Below are 25562 nucleotides of genomic sequence, written 5' to 3'. Positions count from 1 at the left end.
TAACAAAATAGGGTGGAGGTTTTGACCTGTAATCCTGGCTGTCATAAGCATTTTAGGGTGGAAAACAGGGTGTCTGTGTTATTCTACTGCAACATTTTACATACTTATAAATGACATCCACTCACATGACACTTTATTAGGTATAGATGGACAATCTAATTTAAAAACAAATGACATGTTGTTGGCTTATTTAGCTATACGACAGGAACAAAATATTAGAAATACCTGAAATATGATGCAAACTGTAAATGGCACCCACAATAGTAAACATTTAATTAACAGCTTTATAACAGTGTCAGTCAAAACCTGGCCATACTTCTGTGATATAGCTCTTGTGTTGAGGCTCGTTGGATTGTGGCCAGTGAGTGTGTAGTGTCTTGAATCTGATATTAAAAACATTTCATTATTGGTTTCCTTTTTAATGATTTATGACATATAGAAAAACAACCAATCACACCCACATTTATACCTACGCACCCATTTAGTTTTCAGTAAACCTAACATGCATGTATGTTGTGGATATGACTGGAATACCACACGGAAAGGTCAACCTAGATTCCAACCAAAAAAAAAAAACACCTCAGATCTTCAATGCTTTCATCTACAGACAAGACAATCATTTAATTTTGTCCTCACATCTGACAATTTTTTTTTATTTAATTTTTTTTGTATGCTGAGCGCTTCTTAGCATTAATTTAGATCCTTTGATGGAACTGGCGACTGCTGTCGACTATTTTAGCAACATTACACAAGAGCGAGTGATGTACGGTATATCATCACGGCTGTAGGACACGTGGACAGCGAAATGAAACAAATGAATCTTGTTTTACTGTTTCACTTTCACGGCGTGAGTATGACGATTATTCCACTTTATGTCTAGTCGTGTCATGATATTACGTCATTTACTGGGTTCTCCGTGACAAAGCAAAAGTTCCACAAAGTTGTCCGGAAATGCAAAATGAAGCCAAGTGTCTTGACACCTGTGAACCCGTTAGCCGCGTTAGCACTTCGGTCGAGAGTCAACTCTTATTTGTACATTTAATGTGTCATTAATGTGTCATTGCATGAGCACACCTGGAGGTTTGCCATGACATCTACGGGCGCATCTAGCCTTTGTCGTCATCTGACAACCATTCATACTTGAAATCAAATGCTTTTTTAAAACAATGTTTTTAACAACCCACAGTAATTCTAGATAACCTCTGACTGTTGATGTAGGCCAAATTAACGGTTTAGAACACCGGTGAGGCGTAGTCATATGTAATTTTAAAAGTCCCACTGCTGTTGTAGTCTACTGTATAGGCTATCATCACTCATGGAATGACTCTTGTCCTATCAAATTCCTTGGTCAGAACAAACTTTTTTATAAACAGACATTTCATGGATGTTGCTTTGTCAGGGAGACAGACAGGAGCGTAATTCTTCGAGTGGAATGATAATGATCGTGACCCTGGTCGTGGGTTAGCCTCATTTGGTCCCGAGATTGTTACCACTGAGCTCCAGACAGACAGGCCAGCACCGCAGCCCTGCCAGCCCATGTTTTTATATTTATACAGTATTTTACAATACACTGCTATTTTCTTTGATTAAAAAATATAAAGGATTTGTGTTTTTTTTTTTTTTTTTGGGAGGATAGAACGGATTAATGGCGTCTTAATTCATTTAAATGGGGAACATTTATTTGATATATGAAATATTGAGTTACAAACTTGGTCACGGAGCGAATTAAACTCGCATTCAAGGTACCACTGTATTTCTATTGCTTCCTGTGGAGAAACAAAGTAAAGATATTGGAAGCAAACCAGCATCCTGGAATGGATTGTGCTCCATATTTGGATGGAGTGAATTTCTGCAAATGCTGAAACAAATAGAGAGTATAGTGAACAAGGTCATGAATTATTATTATTATTTTTTTTTTTCATGTTGGAACATGAGTTTAAGTTTAAGTATCATTGCAGTGTTATCAGCACTTATAGTACTTTCCATGTCGTGACCTGAATACCTCACGGCTGAAACCAAGCCATCGGCTCGTTAACATTCCATTACAACTCTAATCACTACTGCAACGTGTACATGTGTGCATGTGTTTATGTGTGTGTGTGTGTTAGTGTGTGTGTGTGTGTGTGTGTGTGTGTCCGTGCGTCACAGACAGGGAGCGAGAGGTCGTACACGTGCCGTTCGGCCCGTCAGGACATGGCCAAAGTGTGCGGTGTCGTGGTCGGTGCCAGTGGCCAGCAGGGCACTGATGTGTGTGATGAGGTCCATCAACTCCTCTTGTCAAAACCTTCACACATCTGAGAGTCATTGAGAATTTTTTTTCATAAAACGTGTAAAGCCGGGGAATAAACAAGACATGCCAAAAAGGAAGCACTATCTTTAGCTTTTGGGGATATTGTTAATTAAATCATAACATCTTTCACCCACATGACTGTTTCTCTCTCTCTCTCTCTCTCCCTGCAGAAAGACTGTATAACTCCAATGGACGTGACTTGAGAAGGGCGTTGTTCTCACTAAAACAAATCTTTCAGGTAACTAGGGCCTAAGCTTATTGTAGCTTCTATGAACTCGCAGTCAATTTGTTGGTAGCGTTGCATAACAGTTTGGTTACTGCGGTGGCCGCACTCGCCACTTCCACAATGACGGGGATCATCAACGTGGCATTTTTCCGTGTTTCTTTTAGTGCCGAGGGATTTGGCCCCCCGCTGAAAACAACGTCAATCTGGGCCCAACCACCAGTGGTGGGAAGTAACAAAGTACAAAGTACAGGAGTTACTGTACATAAGTAGATTTTAGTAGGTATCTGAACTTTACTTGAGTGTTTATTTTTCTGAAGACCTTTTTCGTATGCCCCTTTATTTGAAAAAAATCTATATATGTGTAGTTTCTACTCCTTATTTTGTCAAAATAGTCTCGTTAATTATTTCAACCTCCCCAGATGACGTTATGAATTGAAAAAGATGTAAAGAGAGAGCGGTAAAGTTAACTGTGGTTGAGATCTTGGGGTCTTATAAGGCTGTAAAAACAGGGACAGTAGCGTCAAGGAGGAACGTCAGCAAGGGAGCAATAAATTCAGTGAAGCAAGATCTTCACCATTCACGGCATTTTTTAAGAGAATTGTTTACATGTGTTGGTTCCATGAAGGCGGCACGGTGGCCGACTGGTTAGAGCGTCAGCCTCACAGTTCTGAGGATCCGGGTTCAATCCCTGGCCCCGCCTGTGTGGAGTTTGCATGTTCTCCCCGTGCCTGCGTGGGTTTTCTCCGGGCACTCCGGTTTCCTCCCACATCCCAAAAAGATGCATTAATTGGAGACTCTAAATTGCCCGTAGGCATGACTGTGAGTCCGAATGGTTGTTTGTTTCTATGTGCCCTGCGATTGGCTGGCAACCAGTTCAGGTTGTACCCCGCCTCCTGCCCGATGACAGCTGGGATAGGCTCCAGCACGCCCGCGACCCTAGTAAGGAGAAGAGGCTCAGAAAATGGATGGATGGATGGATGGATGGTTCCATGAATGTTTTCTGTCTTGTGCCAGCCTAAAAATCACAAGCTTCTGGTGTCCAAAAAAACCCCCAAAAAAACCACATTGAAGTAAGGTGTCTTTTTTCACTTGTTAATATTAACTAATTTAGCATGTTTTTCACAGTTCAAAATGTTAACAAAGCTGTGAGGGCAAGTTGCACTGATAGCATAAAATTCGAGCCGACACTAGCGAGCAAATTTAGCATTTTGTGTTACTCTTGTCACGTTAGCAAATCAGTGGAAACCATGATGGGAACACTTTCTTTTGAGAGCGTAAAAGTTAATTACACTGATGCATTTTCAAGCCTTTTACATAAAGTAGGATCTTACATATGAATAATCACATATTAGATAAAAACATTAGTTTTTTTGTGGGAGAAGGTGCAGCTGTAGCTGTGGATTTCGTGACATTATGAACATCTTGTTTGTGTCAAAAAAGAATGACAGGGCAAGAAGAACAAGTTGGACTTGCTTTTGACAGTCTGGTCTCAACCAGCACTTTACTTCCTCCTGCTGGGAGCTGGATAAAATGCATTTAGGCAAAATTAAGACTTATTTGATCACTGTGTGGGGGTATAATCGATATTACAATATAACCTTAATTTCCATTTTTCTGCACACTAGGACGACAAAGACCTGGTCCATGAGTTTGTGATGGCTGAAGGCTTGACGTGTCTCATCAAAGTGGGCGCAGAAGCGGACCAGAACTATCAGAACTACATATTAAGAGGTATAGGCCATGCAGTAATAGCAATATACTACACTGAAACAAAATAAAGTATGTGCAGTCCGTGCCACCGAGCAATATTCCAACTGGGCAAAAATCATTTCCAATTGGATAAATATATCCCCAATTTTTATTTTGTTTTCACCCTCGTATGAAGTATAAATTCTATTTCAGTGGTTGATATACTTTTAACACTCCAAAACGTATGTCGTGGGTCATCTTTTCATCGTGGTAGTGTTTTTGTTTGGCATTAACAGGCTCATGACTCCCAGTAGTGATGAACAGCATAGGGGCAGCTCAGAGCGCTTTGTAGTAGTTGTCTGCGGTCCCACCGAGAGAAACGCCCCGATTAATCATCCAGAAATAAAAACACTGCAGCGAGGGGGCAGATATGACTCACTTTATTTTTAGAAGATGTACGGCTGCTTTTGTTAGGGAGTTTACAGGTGTAACAGCCACGCCGGTATAGGTGACGATATGCCAACATGACACAATCCCTCAAATACGCAGTAGATTGTTTATATGGATGTGTGACAGTATTGCGAGATTGACAAAAAGGCACCCTGCAGCAGTTGTATGAAAAAACATTCAAGTGTATGTGGCAAAAGGAAGTTTGCAGACATTTTTTTATTGATTTTCTTTTTTAATGTGTTTATTTTCCTGTGTTTGACAGCTTTGGGGCAAATAATGCTGTATGTCGATGGGATGAACGGCGTGATTGGCCACACCGAGACAATTGAGTGGCTTTACACGCTTGTCGGCTCAAAGGTATAACACCCCAAAATCCAGAAAAGAAAAGAAAAAACTAAACCATTGGTTTTATCACCTTTAACAGTTATATGTGATGTAGCAGTTTTTCCAACATAAGTAGTCCACTATGATATATATAAAAACAATATCTACTGCAATTGCTTTATGGATTGGTTTCAACGTGTTTACATCTTTTTATTATTCTGTGTGCGACACTCAGAGGAAAACATTTTAGACACTCCTGCTTTAGAATAAAATGCAAATTACGCTGCACAACCCCCCCAAAAAATCCCTGGCTTTATCTGATTAAATTGTATCCCCTCTCTTCTAGTTCCGTCTCGTGGTAAAAACAGCGATGAAGCTTTTGCTGGTCTTCGTGGAGTACGCCGAGTCCAACGCACCGCTGCTCATAGAAGCCATAGCCACAGTAGATTCCAAGAGAGGTGCGCAGGAGATCCATCATTCGTAATTCTGTTCATTTACAATTTATTTACTGGTTTCATAATTGAAATGGTTTTTCCAGGTTGCAAAGTGTGGTCCAACGCCTTGGAGATTTTGCAAGAGAAAGATGGCGTGGACACGGAACTGCTGGTCTATGCCATGACCCTCATCAATAAGGTATTTTAAAGGATATTAAGGAAAAGTGACTTTTTAATTGCTTTTACAGTGAACCCCTGTTTATTGTGGGGGATACGTTGCAGACCCACCTGCATTTGTTGAAATTACACAATACAGAGGGACCAGAAACGGTTTAAACACATTCAAACCTGTGGTACTATTTGTACTCATGGAAGTATTGAAAAAAATGTTTTGACTACCACACAAGTGTTCAAATGTCCCTAATTTTCATAAAGAACACAAATATTTGGGTCTCTGGAATGCGGGCCTGCTCATCAACTCTGTCCGTCCTTTTTCGGCAGACATTGGCAGCCTTACCAGACCAAGATTCCTTCTATGACATGGTTGACGGTCTGGAGGAGCAGGGAATGGAGACAGTAACCCAGAGACACCTGGGTCGGAAAGGCATTGACCTGGACTTGGTTGAGCAGCTTAACATCTATGAGGTTTGCATATTAAAAGGGAAAATTAACCAAGTGTTACTACCGTATAAAAGCTCATCAATGTTTATCTACCAGTCCACGCTCCGGCACGAGGATGGCGACGATGACGCCCAGCCAACGGGGCGACGGGATCGCCGGCGGGCGAGCGTCGGGGGCGGGGATAAGCGGTGCGGCTTGGAGAGGAGGCGGAGCCGCAGGGCTTCTCTCGGTCGATCTGGTCAGGCGTCCCCCTGCAGTCCTGCATCCCCGCAGAGAGCGGGCTTCCATCCTTTTAACGGACAGAGAGCCGAGGAGATAAGCGAGAGGTGAGTGAGTGAACGGAGGCGGACATAGGTCAAGATAGGCCAACAATCCGCTCGTCACTTCTTGCTGGATTTATCTTGAAATATAGTTGAAACAACACAGGAGAGAAAACTTCTGACTGTTTTGTATCAACACTTTCTGCTCCAGAGCACTTTCAGGTTGCCTTCCATCCATGTAAGTTCAAAAGTTCACTGAGTTCACTGAAAGGAAGATCAGTTTCTGACCTCTACTGTGGTCCTGCACTACTATCAATTTACAGTACTACACGCACTTTCACCTCCAAGCTGTAGCGACTCATTGTGTATCTCAAGCGAGCACTGAATCACTAAAACATTTTTGTTGGACGTAAACAGCCGTACAGCCCTTAATTCTTAAAGTGTACACACAATTAAACAAGCACAGGCTCCTCTCAATGCTATGTGTGCTCTAATATACAATAATTTATTGCAGGTACCCCGCACTCGCACAGGATTGTGTTACAATACAGCCACACTTTGTGAATCTGTATGCTGCAAGACACTTTAAATACAGCCAAGCATGCAATACAGTGTGCATTTGAATAATTAGGAATGAAAAAATAATAATAATGCACGTCATGCAAGTTATTTCAATAATGTACATGTGCATGTCAATAAAAAAGAATTTTGTAGAAAGGTTAATTTTTTTCAGTAGTTGGATTCAAAACGTGAAACTCACGTTGAACACATAAGAAAATACTTCCTGATTTCTATATTAAAAATGATTTTCATTGTTTCTTTTGAAAAATTATAATTGCTTGATATGGTGACTTTTGTTTTGTTAGCTGTAAACTGTAATCATTGAAATTGGACAATTTAAAACAACTTAAAATCGTGAAAGATTTCACTCATCAAAATAACGAATTTCACTTTTTGAATCGAACTACTGAAATAGATTGGGTTTTCCAAGATATTCTAATTCATTGGGATGTACTTACAGTATATGTGTTTTACTGTCTGGTGTCAAAATATTGATATTATATGATCAGGGTTATGATGTGTAACAAAAGATGTAATGTCCTGCATCATCTCATATAACACCCTCAATCCATTCACTTTCTGTATTTCTTCTTTATTGTATGTATACTGTAATTAACATACAGACTGATGCTATTCTGTGATTAATAATTGCTAATTGCTCAACATTTTAATCACGCTTGATTACATTGCCCATTTGCAGTCAAAATGCTTCTGGATTATTGGAATCTTTCCCTCAAAAACTCCAATCCGACTGTTGTGATGTCATCACCTATGCTGCTTACAGCCACTAGAGGGCATAGTTGCATGATATGTGAGGCAAAGATTTGCTCATCTGCATTACTGTATAGTGCTTGATTCATTACTCAATCATATTCAGTTTTGAATGATATCTTTGTCCTTCCATAAACATACCGTTCATTCTCCTGTCATCCGCCTGTGCATGTAACCATACTTCCGATCTCACCCCTTCCATAGAGATGAGGAATGTGAGGATGCAGTGATAAAGAAGTACGAAGAAGATGAGCCTGCACTGACTGAGTCTGATTCAGATGAAAACCATGATGCTTTTTTGTCTAGTCAGAGTAGTTCCAGGTACAATGGGTCAAACTGTACAGTCTTCTTAAACAAATCTCAGGAGCTCTTCAAAACTGTTAGAATACATTGACTGTTTTCCAGTTGAGCTGCTTTCCCATTGCTTTACAGTTTTATTTCATTTTATGTTTATTCCTCATTTTCCAATACTCTCTTCCTAGCTCGGTTAGGCACCTTCCATCCATCATTCAACGGACGATCCAATCCATCACCATCACATCTAAACCCATACACGAGCGGGACCCAGGGAATTGGAAAGAATCACCTCCTGCCAGCACCCTGAGCTCCCCCTTGATGCCCGTGTCCCCTCCTCCCATAACCCCTCCTCCCATGCCCCCCCCCCTCGGCGCCCCCTCGCTTTTGGCCGCACTGTTGGCCAGGAAGAGGGTTACCAACACCGTGCCAGCCACCAAGGAGATCAGCCCGCCGTTGCGTGGCAGCTCGTATCTCTTCCCTGAGCACCCTCCCTACAAGCCCCACTCGCCCTTCCACCTCTTCTCCTACGACCTGGATGAAGAGACGTCACCCCAATCTCCATCCAAAGCCTGTATGGAGTCAGACAATACGACACCTCCAAGGTCAGAGGGACACCCAGACTTGAATTTTCCTGTCAGGGTTCGGGCTTTTTCTTAAGCTTTCCTTATTCACTATCTCCACTTTGAGAAAGTCTTCTTTGAGTGCTCTGTTTGAGTCTGTTTGTCACTACTCTTGAAATCACTTTTTCTTACTTACTCACTTGTTATAATGACTCACTTTGGTTCTCAGCACACGATTCCCTGTTCTTTATTCCTCACAAACATTTTTCACTCTTCACCTGTGGACCTCTATGGATCTTCTCTTGACTTCTTAACATTTTCATTTGCATACAGTTGTGGCTCTTTCCACTTTCTCAGTATTGTTTTCATTCATCGTTTCCTCATGCTTTTTCCTTGCACTTCCCCCTTCGCACTTGGATCTACTCTGTAAGTAGTTTGGAAATAAATGGTCATGTATTAATGTATCTGATAAGACAGTGAATATATATAGAGACAGGAAACAAACCCAAAGAGAAAACTAATATTACACTTCCACAATAAAATCCAAGAGCCCCCACATTTTCGCTTTTCAGCATTATTTGGGAAACCTATCCTCTGTTATTCGCTGAAAAACTCGAGCATTTTCTGTTTTTGTGCTAAAGCCAATAAACAGTATTGCTTTGGTGGCATCTTAGTGTCAAAGAACTGTTGAAGTGAGTTGAGGAGCTTTATTTACACAAAAGTAGTCTTTTTCCACCATCTTGTGGCATCTAGAGCCAATTACAGTATAGTGTAAAGGGCGGTCAATTACCTGAGGATCCCCCCCCGTCCATTGTTTCTCCGCTTTAGCTTTTTAATAGCTGTTCACCAGAGCAAAAAAAAAAAAAAAAAATACACATGCAGCAAAGTCTTACAATAACATCCGCTGACAACCAGGGCTATACTTTGAGCTCCTCTCTGACATGAAAAGACCTTAGAACAGTCGAGATGTATTACTTCAAGTTCAACCAACTTCCTTGACACCAATTACTACTTCCATATTAGTCAGGGCTTTGGCGCTGTCTTGTGGCATCTTAGGGCCTGACATAAATTGCACAAAAAAGTTTTTCAGCAAATCGCTGATGATAGGGTTGCCCCCAATAATGCAAATAGGTGAATTTGTGAAACGTTGTTGTGCCATCCTCATTTTGTTTAGGAAACGAGGTGTCATTTAGCCTCAATTTTTTTTGCCTCTGACTGGTTAGTCAACGTGGTGTTGCGTTGCTTGGGAGCCTGTCTCACTGCCATCATCTTTCATGTTCCTTTTCTTCTCCAAGAAACGGAGGTCTCATTTCCTACTCGACTCAAAGGTGCCCCTCTACGCCCACCAGTCCCAGGTGAGGTCACCTGACCCGCAAGTGCCCACACATCATATTCATATTCATGCTTTGTCTGTGTGTCTGCATGGTCCCGTGTGGACTAACTTGTGTCCAACCTTGAGGTGTCTCGCCAATGAATTAGCAGCTCAGATACAGGACAAATGTATTTTTTCGTGATACCATAGTCGATGAGAGCTCGATACTAAATGCATAGTAACTGATGTCTGAATAAAATTTAATTAATGTACAAAAAGAAAAAAAAGCATAATTTCGTTTTCCCTCAGGCCTCCTCTGGGAGGTCTCCTGTCCTCCTCCTACCGGCAACACCAAGAGTCTTTGGCAGCCGAACGAGAGCGGCGCCGCATGGAGAGAGAGGAGCGGCTGCAAAGGATCGAACGGGAGGAAAGGAACAAACACAGGTGTGGCCTAGTTGTGTTTTTTTTCCTTTTTCCCTATATATATATAGGTATTGCTTTCATGTACAGGAAAAGCCTTTTACATCTTCTGCATGCAAAATGTCAAAAAAACAAACCAAAAAACAGTATAATTTCCTCCCCATGTGGTTGGATGACATCACAATTCATCCCTACTTGCACATTTTAAACACACTTGAACCTCTTTATGTGTGTGCCACAGCCGAGACTATGTGGATAAAATGGAAGAGGCCAGAATGGCGCGGGAAGAGAGGTAAGCATGTGTGCACTAAATAAAAACAACACACACATGAAATACCCCATGAGTAGCATGTTTCATGTGGTGGTTTTGGAATAATGGTAATTAATTCTTTACTTCTAGGTAATTTTAGGTTACTTTCTTACCTTTTGCTCTTGTAAACAACATAAAATGTATAGAATGCTGCATTTATTAGATTGATCCTTGAGAGCCAGCGTATGGTCCACTCTATGTACTAGTATGCTGTATGTCCTCACGAGTAAGACAGTTCACCATACTAGTAGAAGAACTAGGTTGCACTAGGAGAATGTCTGTCTTAATAGTAATGTTTTCCACTAGTAGTGTCATTTTGGCAGAAATGTCTTAGAGTAGTGGAAGGCAGCAGTGGATTAAGCGCTACTAGTAAGACGCTGTCGTTCTACTAGTGCGCCCAAGACATTCTACTAGTGTCCAAAATTCTCTTACTAGTGATAACAAAGAGCATACTAGTACAGTACATGGACCTTAAGATGGACATCAAGGATTATGATTAAATGCTCAATCGGCCGTCTGCGCACACATATTGCACACTGCTGCATTTTTTGCTTAAGCCAGTTGACCTCACCTAAACAAATGCAGGAACATTTTATGAGCCTATAATGATGTTTATATAAAGGAATAATTAGGGGAAAAGTAGCTGAGACGAGATCATGTTTGACCATTTGGATCACAGCTGCGAAAATTGCAAAGCCATCGTCGCAAGATTGACCGACTATTTATGAGCCTCTACCTCTTCCTGTTTATTTTCTGTTTCTATGTGTTTCTGTGGGGTCACTCCCAAGACCCTCTCCCATCATTCTCAGCAGCAGATTATTGATTTGGACGAATCCGAGATCTTGTAATTTACTCGGAACTCGTACCAAAATGCTATATTAAAAAAATTATTATTTTTTTTTTACAGTGACTTTTTTTTCTGTCAATGCAGAGTTGTTATATTTTGAGTTAGGCTCATGTTAGTTTTAATGCATTAACAAAAACAACACTCTTTCTAATAACCTCACAAATAAACCCGTTTTGTACAAATTACTGTGCTTGTGTGTAAATCTTACTCAATTGTCGTGAGACCTAGCTCCAGCACGCTAACAAGCAGAACTAAGATGTCACTAGCACGTTTGCATACTGATGCAAATATTTTGCACTTCCTCCTCACTAATAGCGTCACTGACACACAGTCCGTGTGTGTGCGTGTTTGGTCTTTTTCTCATGGAATTATTTTACATACAGTGCTTCAACTTGCCAATAGGAAACCTTATTGTATACATCCAGTCAAAAGGTTCTTTGGGGGATTTGTGTTTGTATCTTAGGGCTCTGCAGACAGTCTCCCCAGGTTCATTCACCACAATACACAGTTGGCCACACTTCTTCCTTCACTCCACACCATGCTAATACACACACAAAGCTGTATCCAGTTCCCTTGGACCTCTGAAGTGGTCTGATGCTAATGAACTTGGAACAGAAGAGACACATATTCATGGGAAACAGAGGAGGGGCTAGTGGAATGAGCAAAGAGAGGGAGAGGGTCCATTCTGCACCCTCAATCTCCAGCTGGCAGGTTGGATGTTGTGGGAAGGGGAGAAAGACGATATAACGTAAAGAGCTTTTTATTTCTGCTAATTCAGCAGCCAAACAAGTGTTATGCATGTTGTTTTTCACAATTTTCTAAATTGAAAGAGAACTTCTGGGAACCTCCCTCTCAGGTATAAGAACGTGGAGCGCCTGGCAGCCGAGGAGTACGAGAAGGAGCGCATACCCCGCGGGCCGAGGAATCGCCCCGACCTCGACCTCGACCTGACCTTCGAACCCTCCGAGACGTGGCCGTCGTCAAGGCGCAGCAGTACCCCATCCTCCTTCGCCTCCCAGGAGGACGCCGAGGCCGACAACGAAGCAGAGCCCACCGCCAGCCCTTACGCACCCTCTGAAGCTGGTAAGACTCGCTAGCACTATATCTTCTACTACAGTAAGCCCCCATTATTTGCATGGGATAGGCCCTGCTAATTAACACCCCCAAAATGTTTAGAATTGCCACTATTAATTAATTAAGTAATAATAATAATAATAATAATACAAAATTTGTTAAACTGTAAAGATACCAAAAACTATGATTTCCAACAGTGTAATATTATTTCCAACTCATCCTTAAAATTACTGTTAAAAATAAATGACTACAGATGATGTGATTAAAATTTATATATATATATATATATATATATATATATATATATAATTATACCACCGTATCTTGCCAAATCAAACACTGTTGGGCTAGCATGTACGGATACCCCCATTACCATGGTGACATCAACAACAACAGATTGTGGAAAACTAACAAAGAGGGGGAAAGACACGTTTGGTGTCGTCACTGGGTGCTCGGAAGAGGACGTTTTGGACTGTCCATTCAAGGAGAGCTTTAGGTAACATAACTTAATGTAGCCAACTAATGCTAGCACTAACATTTTTACATAAATGCTGGCGTTCCGACGAATCATACACTCAAGCTCATTTTAGCCTACGTTGTTAGCAGAAATTATTGTTGTTAGCAGAAAATATGGACAGTATTTTTGTATTATTAAACTATGTTGGGGTGGCTGTTGATTACTTTTCTATTTAGACAGGGCTTTGGAACCAACTTGTTACATCTTACGGCGTTTCAGAAAGAGCACAAAAACGTGAATAGTTGAGTTTTTAAGCGAATACCTAGGCATAGGTTCCACAGACAAAACACAAGTTGGTGAATTTTTTCAATCATGAACGGCAAACTTAAGTGAAGTGCAAGCAAAAGCAAAAGCGAGGGTGTGGTGCTCCAATGAAAAACAAGATGAAAGACTGAGGGGATATCTGTGAAGGGGTCAAAGGACTGCTTTATTTTTGGGTGAACACACAGCCGTGAGGTGTGGTACAGTGGCTCAGTCGGGCAGGGCAATGAGGCCTCACGGCGTCGTGTTATTCTAACCCCGCCGGCATCACTACACGGACTGTACTCCGAGTTGTGTTTCGTCGCAAACAGGAACTCGGTTCTTCATTTCCTGTTCGTAATCCAGGTCCCGCCACAACCTAGCTTTATGTGCCCGGGATGTGGTTTCGCATTAGTCAAGTGTTGCTTGTTTTTTTGTTTTGTTTTGGTTTTTTTTAAGCGAGCGTGCGTGCAAATGTGTGTTGATCCACGTGGCCTCATTCAAACAGAAGTCCCCTTGAAAACTACAAAAACATCAAGTGCTCCACTTCGTTTCCGTGACATATTGATATGAGCATTGTGGAAAATAAATGAGATTGTATTTCTCGGTGACAGTGGAGGCCGATGACTCCAGGGCCAGCGTAGAAGCTGAGGAGAAAGAGGAAGAACAAGAAGAGCAAGAGGAGGAGGAGGAGGAGGAGAAAAAGGAGGAAGCGCAGGAGGAAGCAGAGGTAGAAAGCGAGGAGGAAGGTGAGCAGCAGGAGCCTCAAGCGACGAAGGAGCACGAGGAGGCGGAGGAGGACAGCGGCATCCTGAGCGACAAGGAGCGGCAGAATGAGGAGGTGAACGAGAAGGACAACTGCTCGGCTTCCAGCATCTCTTCAGCCAGCAGCACCCTGGAGAGAGAGGAGCGAGGGAACAGCGAGAATGGTAAGTGTGGGTTTAGGCTCTTTAACAATTGCATTGCAAGTCGATTCATGCAATTATTGCCCTTTCACCTTCTTTTCTTTCAGACCTCAAAGAAGAAGACGTAAACAAACAGTGCAGCAAACTTCTCAACAGCAAGCTCTTCATGCTGGACATGTTGTACTCGCAAAACAAGAAGCCCTGTGAGGAAGAGGAGGACGCAGAGAAGGAGAAAGAGGAAGGAGAGGAGGAGAACAAAGAGGAGACGCACAAGGACGCTGACAGACAGCCGAGCGATGAAGAGACTGACGACAAACGGGAGGACAAATCCGAGCAGCGGGGGAGCATACGGCAGTTCGCCGAGCGCTTCGGAGACTTGATCAAGGACAGTGGCTGCGCGCACCCTGACCTGGATAGCGAATCCAGTGATCTAATGGCACTTCCCCCTCCCAAAAAGGAGTCCGACACAATCTGGGACCAACTCCTGGCCAGCCCTCGAGAGCTGCGCATCGGCGACATCAACTTCACCGACCTGACGGAGGACGACGACGTGGATATCCTGGATGCCGTTCTGATTGGCAGCTGCAGTGACCTCCCGCCCCCTCCGCCTCCTCCGCTTCCCCCTTCCTTCTTCCCCTCCTTCCCCCCACCCCCGCCCGCGATCGCCACTTGTCCACCACCACCTCCCTTGTCCGGGATGATGCTTCCTCCTCCTCCTCCTCCCCCTTCGCTCGGCTCCCTGATGCCAGTGGCTCCTCCTCCTGAGCCTCTTCTCTTCAACAAGAAGAAGAAGACAATTAGGTTATTCTGGAATGAGGTGAGACGAGTAAACACAAACTCAGCATGATTCATTAAAACAATAGTGTTCTGATGTTGGTACAGTATTTGCCATGCCCATACAAAGTCAGCTATTTTTTTTCAACATATTTTCCCATGGTATCCTAGTGGCCTAGTGTAGTTTTTCCCAGCCATTACTTGAGCCAAGGCACATATTTTACATTAGAAATATCTCATGGCACACCACCAAACAAAAATGCCACAAAAAGTATGAGAGGGAGTCAAAAGGTAATGAGCCCAATTTAATTCAACCTACTAATAATTGAAGATTGTTTTCAGAAATGTTCACTGTTTGTAGTTTAAATACTTACTAATACTTACCACATATTGTGTATGTGAAAGCTACAATAGGCTACAGTACAGTCAAAAAGTGGGTGTCCAGGATCAAAGGCGAAGAGCAATAGCCTGCTTTAAGTGACCTCCATGACAAGAAAAGGAGCTTGTCAAGTCATCAGTTCCTTTGGCCACACAACCATAACCCATCCCCCACACTCACCCGATCTGGCGCCGTCAATTATCACCTTCTTGGGCCTTTAAGAGGAGGAGTTCAGGGTCACTGGCATACACGCTCTTGCTCATCGATGGACAGTCGGTGTTGAGAAAAAAAGGGATTCTATTAAAAAGTAGCAATGAAATCCCCACTTTTTGCGCTTTAATTTTACATGTATATTGCTTTTCTATTACAATAAATAAAGCTAAAGGAAAATTGGGCGCATTATTTTTTAACTACCCCTTGATATATACTCCAATAAAGATTATTTCATCTCAATTTACTCACAAGTGTACTTACTCAGTGTGAAATTTGGGCCTGTTTATTTGAACACAAAGCTATCATATGCAGAGGAAGCTGCTTGATGATTCACAACATGTGAATACACAGGTTAATTGTATTTTTTTATTGTTGTTTTTGGCATGCGTTTGGCAGCCTGTAGTTTATTGATTTCTTTTTTTGTTCAGTCCATTGGTGGGAGCCACTTTTGTTTTAGACCCAATGGAAAATAAGATACAAGAAAATTATGCGTGCACAAGACGACCGCATCCACGACTACTGCATAAGTGCATCCTGGCTGTGTGTTCAGGTACGTCCAGAGTTGCCATGCAGGGACTACAAGAGGAACGGAGACTCCGTCTGGTCCAAACTGGATTCAGTGAAATTAGACACAGCCAAACTGGAACATCTGTTTGAGTCCAAGTCAAAAGAAATGCCTGTGACTAAGGTAAGTCTCGAAGTCCTTCAGTGGCTTTTTGCATTTCTGTGTTCTTCCAATATATTTGAGGTTAAGACAGGTCATGCGTGTTCTGATCCATGTCAAACAACTTCGTTTTTGAGGGTCCAATAAAGCCTCGAAACAAGAGGAGCTGAGATGCGGCCTCACACATTTTGAATTTATTGAGTTTCCAAAGACTTACTGCTGAGGTCTACTCGAACTCTTAACCAAACAAAGCGGGTCCGCAGTTTACAAGTCTCAGTCCTTTTAAGCTGTCAGTCACTAAGGGGAACCGCAATGTCAAGGACCACCATGTCTTCAAAGCTGTGGATTCAGTTTTCTTTTTAATTCTGACTCTTACAAACAAATCACTACACACTCCAAAAATCAAACAATCCGGTGCTGGTTGTCTATCATTTTCAACTACACAGGATTAAAAAAAAAAAAAATTTGAAATTTGTGCAATGTGAATATGAAAAAAAATCCGTAATAGCTGAACCACGATATAGCGAGGGAATACTGCATGTGAAAAAAGCTTTTCCTCAGTGAAATAGATTGGAATGCCATTAATCTGGTCAAGCCCCACCCAGAAACACCACAGTTTTGAATTGATAGATATTTTTAATGAATTAGCACACTTTACTATTGTAAAATATACATATAAATATTTAAATTTTTTTTAAAAAAAGGTAAAAGAGAATGTAAAGAAATAAACTGTCTCTAGCTGGTTAGTTCAGTGTGGAACATATCCTCCATGCTCCTTGCGCGTGTTTTCATTTGGTGTTTTTATCAATTTTTCCCATTCAATGAATGACTGAAAATGCATCGCCGACGGTCACTCCATTTTTTTTCACTTCAATCGAGTGGTGGCGTATCTGACCCTTAAACCTGAACCCCTTAACACCCTCAGATTTTGCTTCGCAACACAAATGACAAAATCAACCAAAACAATGGCTCATAACTAAAAAGAAAAACACTTTTAAATTAAAGTACCACTGTTCTAAAAAAAAAAAAGGAAAATTGTAATCTCTAAATGTTACAGTTTCCTCAAGGTAATCTGTCGCATTTAAACACTCTCGGTGTAATCTAAAAAAATCTAAATTTACTTTGCTTCAAGCAAAGGATGGAACCACAGCCGTAGACACTAATGTAATGTGATTCAGTGCTTAGTTTGATACGCAACAATTCATAAGGTGCAAGATTTTAGCTAAATTAGCTGAATTGGGTATCAAAATAATTAGTATGATGCAGTTCACCACCATTGCAAACTGTAACCACATTGTGAAATTAATAGAGTTCTTGTACCTCGTTGGATTCCTGCATTGCACCTAATGAAGTATAACTTTGAACTAAACTTATAGTCCCCCACAGCTGCAGACAATATACGCAGCGTGATGATCCCTTGAATCTTTACAAGCCCATAAAGCGGACCACACGGTTGGAGAAAACGGAGTCGCCGTGGGAGACGAGAGAGACCCGACAGTGACCCTCTCGCTGTGTTTGCGTCTCTTAGAAAACGGCGGCGGACAGCAAGCGTCAAGAGATCATCGTATTGGATTCCAAAAGGAGCAACGCCATCAACATCGGTCTGACCGTTCTGCCTCCCCCTCGCACCATCAAGACGGCCATCCTCAACTTTGATGAATACGCGCTCAACAAGGAGGGCATTGAGGTATGAACAAGGATTTAAGTGAAATGACCGTGGCGTTTAAATGTTGTTTCCCTCTCTCATTATGTTAATCAAACAGAAAATCCTCACGATGATCCCCACGGAGGAGGAGAAGCAGAAGATCCAGGAGGCTCAACTGGCTAATCCTGACACCCCGCTGGGCTCAGCCGAGCAGTTCTTGCTCACTTTGTCCTCCATCAGCGAGCTGTCTGCCCGACTTCAGCTGTGGGCCTTTAAGATGGACTACGAGGCAACTGAGAAGGTCTGTCGATGAGAATCTGTTAGTTTACGAAGGGGCAGAAAGGCATTGTTGGCGTTTGATGTGGAAGAATTTGACTTGTAAAACCCTGTAAAACAACTTTGTGATGACCTTGAAGCGAGACACCCTTCAGAATCTCAGAAAATATTCCCAGAAGAGTGAGGAGGGGGAGTCAACTACTCATATTCTTATTGTAACACATATTTTAATAAGTGTCTCAGTACTTTTGTGCATCTATTGAAATTAGCAATCACATTCAATTTGCGCAAAAACAGACAATGGCATACAAACTCGAATCAAATGTACAGTCTATCCATCCATCCATCCATTTCTGAGCCGCTTCTCCTCACAAGGGTCGCGGGCGTGCTGGAGCATATCCCAGCTATCATCGGGCAGGAGGCGGGGTACACCCTGAACTGGTTGCCAGCCAATCGCAGGGCACATATAAACTAACAACCATTCGCACTCACATTCACACCTACGGGCAATTTAGAGTCATCAATTAACCTACCATGCATGTTTTTGGGATGTGGGAGGAAACCGGAGTACCCGGAGAAAACCCACGCAGGCACGGGGAGAACATGCAAACTCCACACAGGTGGGGCCGGGGATTGAACCCCGGTCCTCAGAACTGTGAGGCAGACGCTCTAACCAGTTGTACACCGTGCCGCCATGTACAGTCTAAAGGTTCGGAAAAATGTGCGCGGCATCTGTGTTGCGCCAACATCCGCAAAACATCAACGCAGTTACCTCACCAAGCTTATGAGCGGCACCTTGTCTTCCTCCGGTGCATCACATTTTACTCATACGGAGTTCAAAGTAAAAATCTTAAGAATTCCAACCCGCTTTCCATGTTGTCTTGTTAAAGGTTTCGCTTCGCACAGGATGCAGTCCTCTTTTATGTTTCCTTAAAGTCCAACTGACCTCAATCCAGTGTATGTGATTTGCCGTGGGGGGCATTTTAGTTCATCAACATTGAATTTGTGGGTTTTTTTTCACTCACAGGAAGTAGCTGAGCCACTGCAGGATCTAAAAGAGGGTATGGAACAACTGGAGAAGAACAAGACTCTACGGTACATCCTCTCCACGCTGCTCGCTATCGGAAACTTCCTCAATGGAACCAACGTGAGTTGCGATCCCTGCTGCGTCACTCTGTACTGATTTTGTAATGCTACACTTTGTGTATTATTGTGCTTTCTCACAATGAAGCGATGTTTTCTATCTAGGCTAAAGGTTTTGAGCTGACGTACTTGCAGAAGGTGCCAGAAGTGAAGGACACAGTCCATAAACAGTCGTTGCTGCATCACGCCTGCTCCATGGTGGTGGAGAACTACCCTCAAAGCACGGACCTCTACTCGGAAATCGGAGCCATAACACGTTCCGCAAAGGTCAGTCTTTGATAGTAACTTTATATGTTGCAAATATAGCGAATTGCATTTGTTTGTATGTGTTAATGTGGCAATTCTCAAAGTGTGGTACTCAGTGTGTGGTACGTGGCGCTCCTTTTCGATGCCAGGTGGATTTCGACCTGCTGCAGGAGAACCTGGGTCAGATGGAGCGCCGCTGCAAAGCCTCGTGGGACCACCTGAAGGTGATTGCCAAGCACGAGATGAAACCGCAACTCAAGCAGAAGATGTCGGACTTCCTCAAAGACTGCGTGGAGAGAATCATCATCCTCAAGATTGTCCACCGCAGGATCATCAATAGGTGGCGCTCCTCAAAATAATAGTTTTACTGTTTTACTGAGTCATGCCACAAATAGTTTGTAGTTGCCTATATTAACAGTTTAAAACATGAATATACGACAAACTCTGACCCAATACAATTTAATATCATTTTAGACTCAAAACTTCACCCTTGTATGTTTTACAGAAGACTTGATTTAGAAGAAATGTACCAGTTCACATGTACTGTATATGCACATGCAAGGCAAAGACTCTCTGTAACTTCTCCTAACAACCCAGGCTAAACTTAGTTCCTCCCCAACACACAAAGCTTGTCTCTGAGTTTAGATGTATTACTTCAACATACTTCCTTGACACCAAATTCTATTGCCGAAACCCAAAACCTCCTATCTAAAATCTGATCTGATGGAGATAGAAGGTGTTGCGCTTCAGAATTTTGACACCAAACCTGATTGGAGGTTTTGGACAGGTGAACTTTCTGTCACAAAAAAATTATCTTGTAGACAAACTGAATCCTAAACTGCCCACTAGTCTTTGCAAAGGCAGCTGAAGCATTTTACCCAGCCTACAATGCAAGAAGTAGGACCTCTAAAGCATTTTACCAGCCAATGTGTTCCATCCATCCATCCATTTTCTGAGCCGCTTCTCCTCACTAGGGTCGCGGGCGTGCTGGAGCCTATCCCAGCTGTCATCGGGCAGGAGGCGGGGTACACCCTGAACTGGTTGCCAGCCAATCGCAGGGCACATAGAAACAAACAACCATTCGCACTCACAGTCATGCCTACGGGCAATTTAGAATCTCCAATGAATGCATGTTTTTGGGATGTGGGAGGAAACCGGAGTGCCCGGAGAAAACCCACACAGGCACGGGGAGAACGTGCAAACTCCACACAGGCGGGGCCGGGGATTGAACCCGGGTCCTCAGAACTGTGAGGCTGACGCTCTAACCAGTTGTACGCCGTGCCGCCGCCAATGTGTTCAATTAGTTTATTATATTTCACCTATGGTAAATTTAGCCTCGCCCTCGGAGGACTTCATGAAACCTGAAATGGTACCTAATAAAAATAAGGAGTGTAGAAAATGGAATGAAATTAATGTTGTGTTCTCATCTACAGTACATGTCCTCTTCTTCCAACCAGGTTCCATTCGTTCCTGTTGTTTCTGGGGCATCCGGCATACAGCACGAGAGACATCAGCGTGCACAGGTTCAGTAAGATCCTCAGCGAGTTCGCTCTGGAGTACCGGACCACCCGAGACCGCGTGCTGCAGCAGAAACAGAAACGCGCCGACCACCGCGAGCGCAACAAGACGCGAGGGAAGCTGATCGTGGACGTCGACGCCGCAGTGAGTTGTCACGCCAACGTGACCTCTTCGCCACACACTCAGGTTCTTTTTCCTGCTCTTCTTCCTCTAAATGGAGTGCTGCTCCTTTCAATTCCTCCCTTTGCCCTCTTTGTGTTGTTCTTTGACTTTCCCTCTTTCTTTCCTCTGTAGTCTGATGATGAAGAGGAGCGCGAGGTACATAAACGCGTGCCTGTCTCCCGCATGTGCCTTAATGTGTGTGCATGACATCACTTCCTGTAACTTTCAATTCGCCCATTTTCAATTGAAATTGATTTATCTGAAAACATAGCACGGTGCAGTCTGGGTTATCATGTTTCAAAATAATATATTTACTATCCATTTTCTATAGCATGTATCCTCATTAGGGTCATTGGGCAAGGGATTGGTTGCCAGCCAATTGCAGGGCACATATAGACAAACAACCATTCACATTTACACCTATGGACAATTTAGTCTTCAATGAACCTAACATGCATGTTTTGGAATGTGGGAAGAAGTACAAGGAGAGAAACATGGGGAAAACACGCAAACTCCATCCATCGTACTGCCCGTTTTTTTTTTACATATTATTTAAACAACTAGAGGAGCCTCCAACGTCAAACAAGATTTAATCAATCATAAAACTTTATTACAGGCAACATTTGACCCAAAATAAAGAGCAAAACACATTCAATACAAAGTTTTGTTCGTCATATTCTTCCCAGTACATTTTGGTCCACTTTTAAATTTTTCATTTTGAGGGGGGGGGGGGGGGGGTGCTTTAAGGCAATGTATGCAATGTAAAACACCATAGACGGGTTATTGAAAATTAGCATAGATGTTAGGATAATTATAAACCGATAAACCTACTGCTACTTCAGCATGCACAGAGCAGCAACACATACAAACAGAACATTCAACAATACACACAAGAATATATTCTCTCTGCACTGTGGGAGCAACGACTATTACTGGAGTTGAACACGAGACCTTCGCTGCATCTTATTCTCGCGCTTATTTACGCTGTATCTACATCCAGTTGAGCTTTTTTTAAATACACTGAAGGCACACAACTCTTAATGCCTGTCTACTGTAAAAAAAAAAGATAAAAAATGATTGCCTAAAAATCCTCGATATGGCGGAGGCACGAACGATGAAGCGTGATATAGCAAGGTAACAATTTCTATAAATAAATACACAACCTGGTATGTAGAAAATAAATCAGAACGTAGCACTTGATTTCAACCTGACTTTTGCCCTCTTTCTATTCAGAATGGGAGATATGGTTCAAGCAGCGCCCCTAGTGGTTGCCAGGAGAGCGAGCAGCCCCAAGGTCTGGGCCACACGGAGGATGCCGCTGAACATGAGCATATGAAAGCGGTTTTGAGAACAAGCCTAAGCGGCGGCGATGACAAGGACGTCAGCGCTGTACCGGGTCTGCGGACACGCACTCGATCGCGACCAGGACGGGGAGGTGAGGCCGATGGAGAGCGTCAGGATGAATTTGATCGAATGTTCACATTTTAACATGAAAACGTGCGTGGCCAGGTGCCAGCTTGCGGGCGCGGACCCCGGCTGTGGAAGACGCTCAGGTGTGCGGAGACGACGCCGCAGATGAGATCATGGAGCGCATCGTGAGGTCCGCCACTCAGGCTCCAGGAAGTAGACCGCAACCTCGGGAGAGGAGGAGGTCTAGGGCCAACCGGAAATCCTGTAAGAACCATGCACAACAAGACAAAATTCTAGTAAAGCATAACTGTGTACTAGTTGACAACTGTGTACGACTAGTACTCCTCATGACATTATAACATTTGTCTAGTTAACAACAAATCTTCATTAGTAGCGCGAGTAGTATGCAGATTGCAACTAGTTCGAGTTTTGCCTCACTAGTAACATAGTGTGTTCTACTTATTCTACTAGTGCACCCTAGTCATTCTTCTAGTGCGCAGAAATGTATTTCAGTTGTGGAAAGCAGTAGTGAAAAAAAGTCACAAGTGCGCCCTATTCGTTCTACTAGTGTGCAGAAATGTCATGCAGTAAACTTGACAAGGAAGACAGTCATTTTACTATTACACAGAAATGTCATAGAGTCATCAAAGGCAGTAGTGGAAAAATGTCACTAATAGGACTTAATCGTTCTACTAGTGTACAGAAATGTAATACACTGGTGGAAGGCAGTCATATAAAAAAACATCGCGAGTAAGACGTTCTACTAGGACGGAGAAATTTAATACACTAATGGAAAAAATGTCACTAGCAAGACTAGTGCACCTAAATGTCATGTCAAGTCGTCAAAGGCAGTAGTGGGAAAAACTTCACTAGTAACTAAATTGTCGTTCTTCTCGTGCACTGAATTGTCTAACTTGCATGGATAATTCAGCGCACTAGTAGGATATTGACTTTGGAATTTTTCTCTTCTTTCAGTGAGGCGGACCCTGAAGAGCGGTTTGACCCCGGAGGAGGCCTTGGCGTTGGGTTTAACCGATTCTGGCGAGCCGCAGATGTAATCCACTCCCCTTTGGCCGCCTGTCCTCGTCGCCGTCGGCAACGTGGTCGCTGCCCGCCCGCCCGCCGGCTGCCTTTGCTACATACTCTTCTAATTGCACCAAGCAGAAGCTTCGGGTTTCTGTCAGCTGCTAACCTTGCCGGACGTGTCTGAGTAACAAAGTCAGTGTTTTTGTTGTTGTTGTTTTTCGGTTTTGTTTGTTTTTAATGCTGCACAAAGACAATCCTCCAGAGGATGAGGTGAAGAAAAGGGAGGCGTTGCATCAAGGAGGAAAAGCGATGCTGCCCTTTGCATTTTTTGGAAGAACCGTTATTTAAAGACATCACCGTTACTCCTATTTAAGCTGTGAACTTTTAATGACCCAAAGATGAACTTATCACTTCTACTAAGTTCCAAAAGTACCTTAAGACATCCACACAAGAAAAGCAAACCTGAAATGATAACTTTGTGCAGGTAAAAATGTTTGCTTGTTGCGAATGTTTAATATGAAAGGTTTTCAATTGGTTGTGTGCCTTTCTACCAAAAAAAAAAAAAAAAAAAAAAAAAGGGATGATGCTGTATTGCTTTACTCACCTGCTTCTGTTATCTGTTAAGTTCCTCAGTGTTGCAGAGAGTTAATTTTTCTGTTTGGGCGAAAATGTTCTCAGTATTTATTTGAAAGCTCTCACTCTCATTTTGTAAGCTTTTTGCACCTTACTAAGTCACTCTCACAGCTAAAGGGAGTTTTCATTTTTGAGGAACAGTTTGTAAAGTGTAAAAAGATTAGATTTTTTTAGATTTTGTTTTTTTACATTTGTTAAAGTATTTGAAGGACATGCAGCAAAGACTGCATATGACGTGTACATGTCATTGTCAGCTGTGTGACATGTTACATCGGTGTTAGTAGTGTGCATGTGTAGTGCGCTTCGAGTTATTTTATATCTGTAGAAAGTTGTATTATAGTTGGAGCAAAAGAAATAGTAGAGAAGAGCCTAATCTGTAAAATATGATTTAAAAAAAAAAAAAAAAAAAAAGCAAATGGAAACTGTTGATGTGGTCATATAGAGGGAAGTATTATTATTATTATTATTATTATTTAACTTTATGAAGTTGAAGGAAATGAAGGATCTTCCCAACCTGGGAAATATCACCACATGCAAGACCATCAAGTCCAAACTGTCTCACTTGAAATGCTGTTTGTATGTGTTCTACAAGAATAAACATTAAAAAAGAAAAAAAAACTGTGAGGAAAAAAAAAGTGTTCGCACATGATTCCATTCCATTGTGTGCCACAATTTCTTGAAATTTTATTTCACTTCATATTCAATCCGTTTTTTAAATGTACTTTCATTTGCTGTTTATCGCACCTCTCAGTATGATACGGTGCATTTGTATACATCTGCAAACCACAGAAAGGATTAAAAACAATCATGTGTATCAAATTTTGTGGTCAATTAGTAAATATTAAAGAGTGACATGTGGAACCATGGAACCATCCATAACTTTGTTTGACTAATACTATATATATATATACTTGAACGTTTTTGGAAAACAAACAAACAAAAAATGCATTTCTAGCAAGTTAAATATGACCTGGGTTATTATACTATTAGACTAACATATAATCACCTCTCAAAATGCAATTGTACACCGAAAAAAAGAGATCTTTTTTTATTATTATTTTCACTTGCATATGACTAAATGTGGGAAACTGTCATTTTCTTCTATTGTCCTCAAAAATAAATTAAATGTTAGTTTTACACGCTTTTAGGTGCTGCAAGTAACGGTTATTCTAATAATCTGTCGATTTGTTTTATTTTCGATTAATCGATTAATCAGTTTTAAAAAATCCATCCTTTTATTCAAAAACAGGACTTTATTTTAAATTGACAACCATAAATTGATTATGATCAGTTACAGGTTTAGTTCATTTTGATTTCAAGACGTTTGCAAATGTCTTATTTTGATGCAACACAAAGATAATCAGG

The 25562-nt window shown here is 42.1% G+C and overlaps 1 protein-coding gene across 5 annotated transcripts in view; it reads left to right on the top strand.

The window, feature by feature from the left end:
- The window catches only part of fhod3a (formin homology 2 domain containing 3a), a 44946-nt gene extending 19607 nt beyond the window's left edge, over positions 1-25339 (top strand). The window contains exons 5-31 of one of the 5 annotated variants that reach the window (XM_061759711.1): positions 2461-2528; positions 4142-4247; positions 4918-5012; positions 5326-5437; positions 5518-5612; positions 5915-6058; positions 6131-6360; positions 6506-6532; positions 7831-7947; positions 8109-8525; positions 9779-9838; positions 10105-10239; positions 10457-10507; positions 12229-12455; positions 13818-14132; positions 14216-14925; positions 16025-16162; positions 17667-17825; positions 17902-18084; positions 19087-19206; positions 19308-19469; positions 19598-19788; positions 20906-21152; positions 21261-21284; positions 22362-22563; positions 22638-22802; positions 23514-25339. In XM_061759711.1, the coding sequence (XP_061615695.1) occupies positions 2461-2528; positions 4142-4247; positions 4918-5012; positions 5326-5437; positions 5518-5612; positions 5915-6058; positions 6131-6360; positions 6506-6532; positions 7831-7947; positions 8109-8525; positions 9779-9838; positions 10105-10239; positions 10457-10507; positions 12229-12455; positions 13818-14132; positions 14216-14925; positions 16025-16162; positions 17667-17825; positions 17902-18084; positions 19087-19206; positions 19308-19469; positions 19598-19788; positions 20906-21152; positions 21261-21284; positions 22362-22563; positions 22638-22802; positions 23514-23596 (4583 nt within the window). In that variant the 3' untranslated portion in view covers positions 23597-25339. The remainder of the gene's footprint in view (positions 1-2460; positions 2529-4141; positions 4248-4917; positions 5013-5325; positions 5438-5517; positions 5613-5914; positions 6059-6130; positions 6361-6505; positions 6533-7830; positions 7948-8108; positions 8526-9778; positions 9839-10104; positions 10240-10456; positions 10508-12228; positions 12456-13817; positions 14133-14215; positions 14926-16024; positions 16163-17666; positions 17826-17901; positions 18085-19086; positions 19207-19307; positions 19470-19597; positions 19789-20905; positions 21153-21260; positions 21285-22361; positions 22564-22637; positions 22803-23513) is intronic. The other 4 variants (XM_061759713.1, XM_061759712.1, XM_061759714.1 and 1 more) reach the window with 4 other exon arrangements.
- Positions 25340-25562: the final 223 nt, after the last annotated feature.

Source organism: Phyllopteryx taeniolatus, chromosome 21, assembly GCF_024500385.1.
Source record: "Phyllopteryx taeniolatus isolate TA_2022b chromosome 21, UOR_Ptae_1.2, whole genome shotgun sequence".
NCBI classification, from domain to species: domain Eukaryota; kingdom Metazoa; phylum Chordata; class Actinopteri; order Syngnathiformes; family Syngnathidae; genus Phyllopteryx; species Phyllopteryx taeniolatus.
This window is presented reverse-complemented; position numbering and strand designations above follow the sequence as displayed.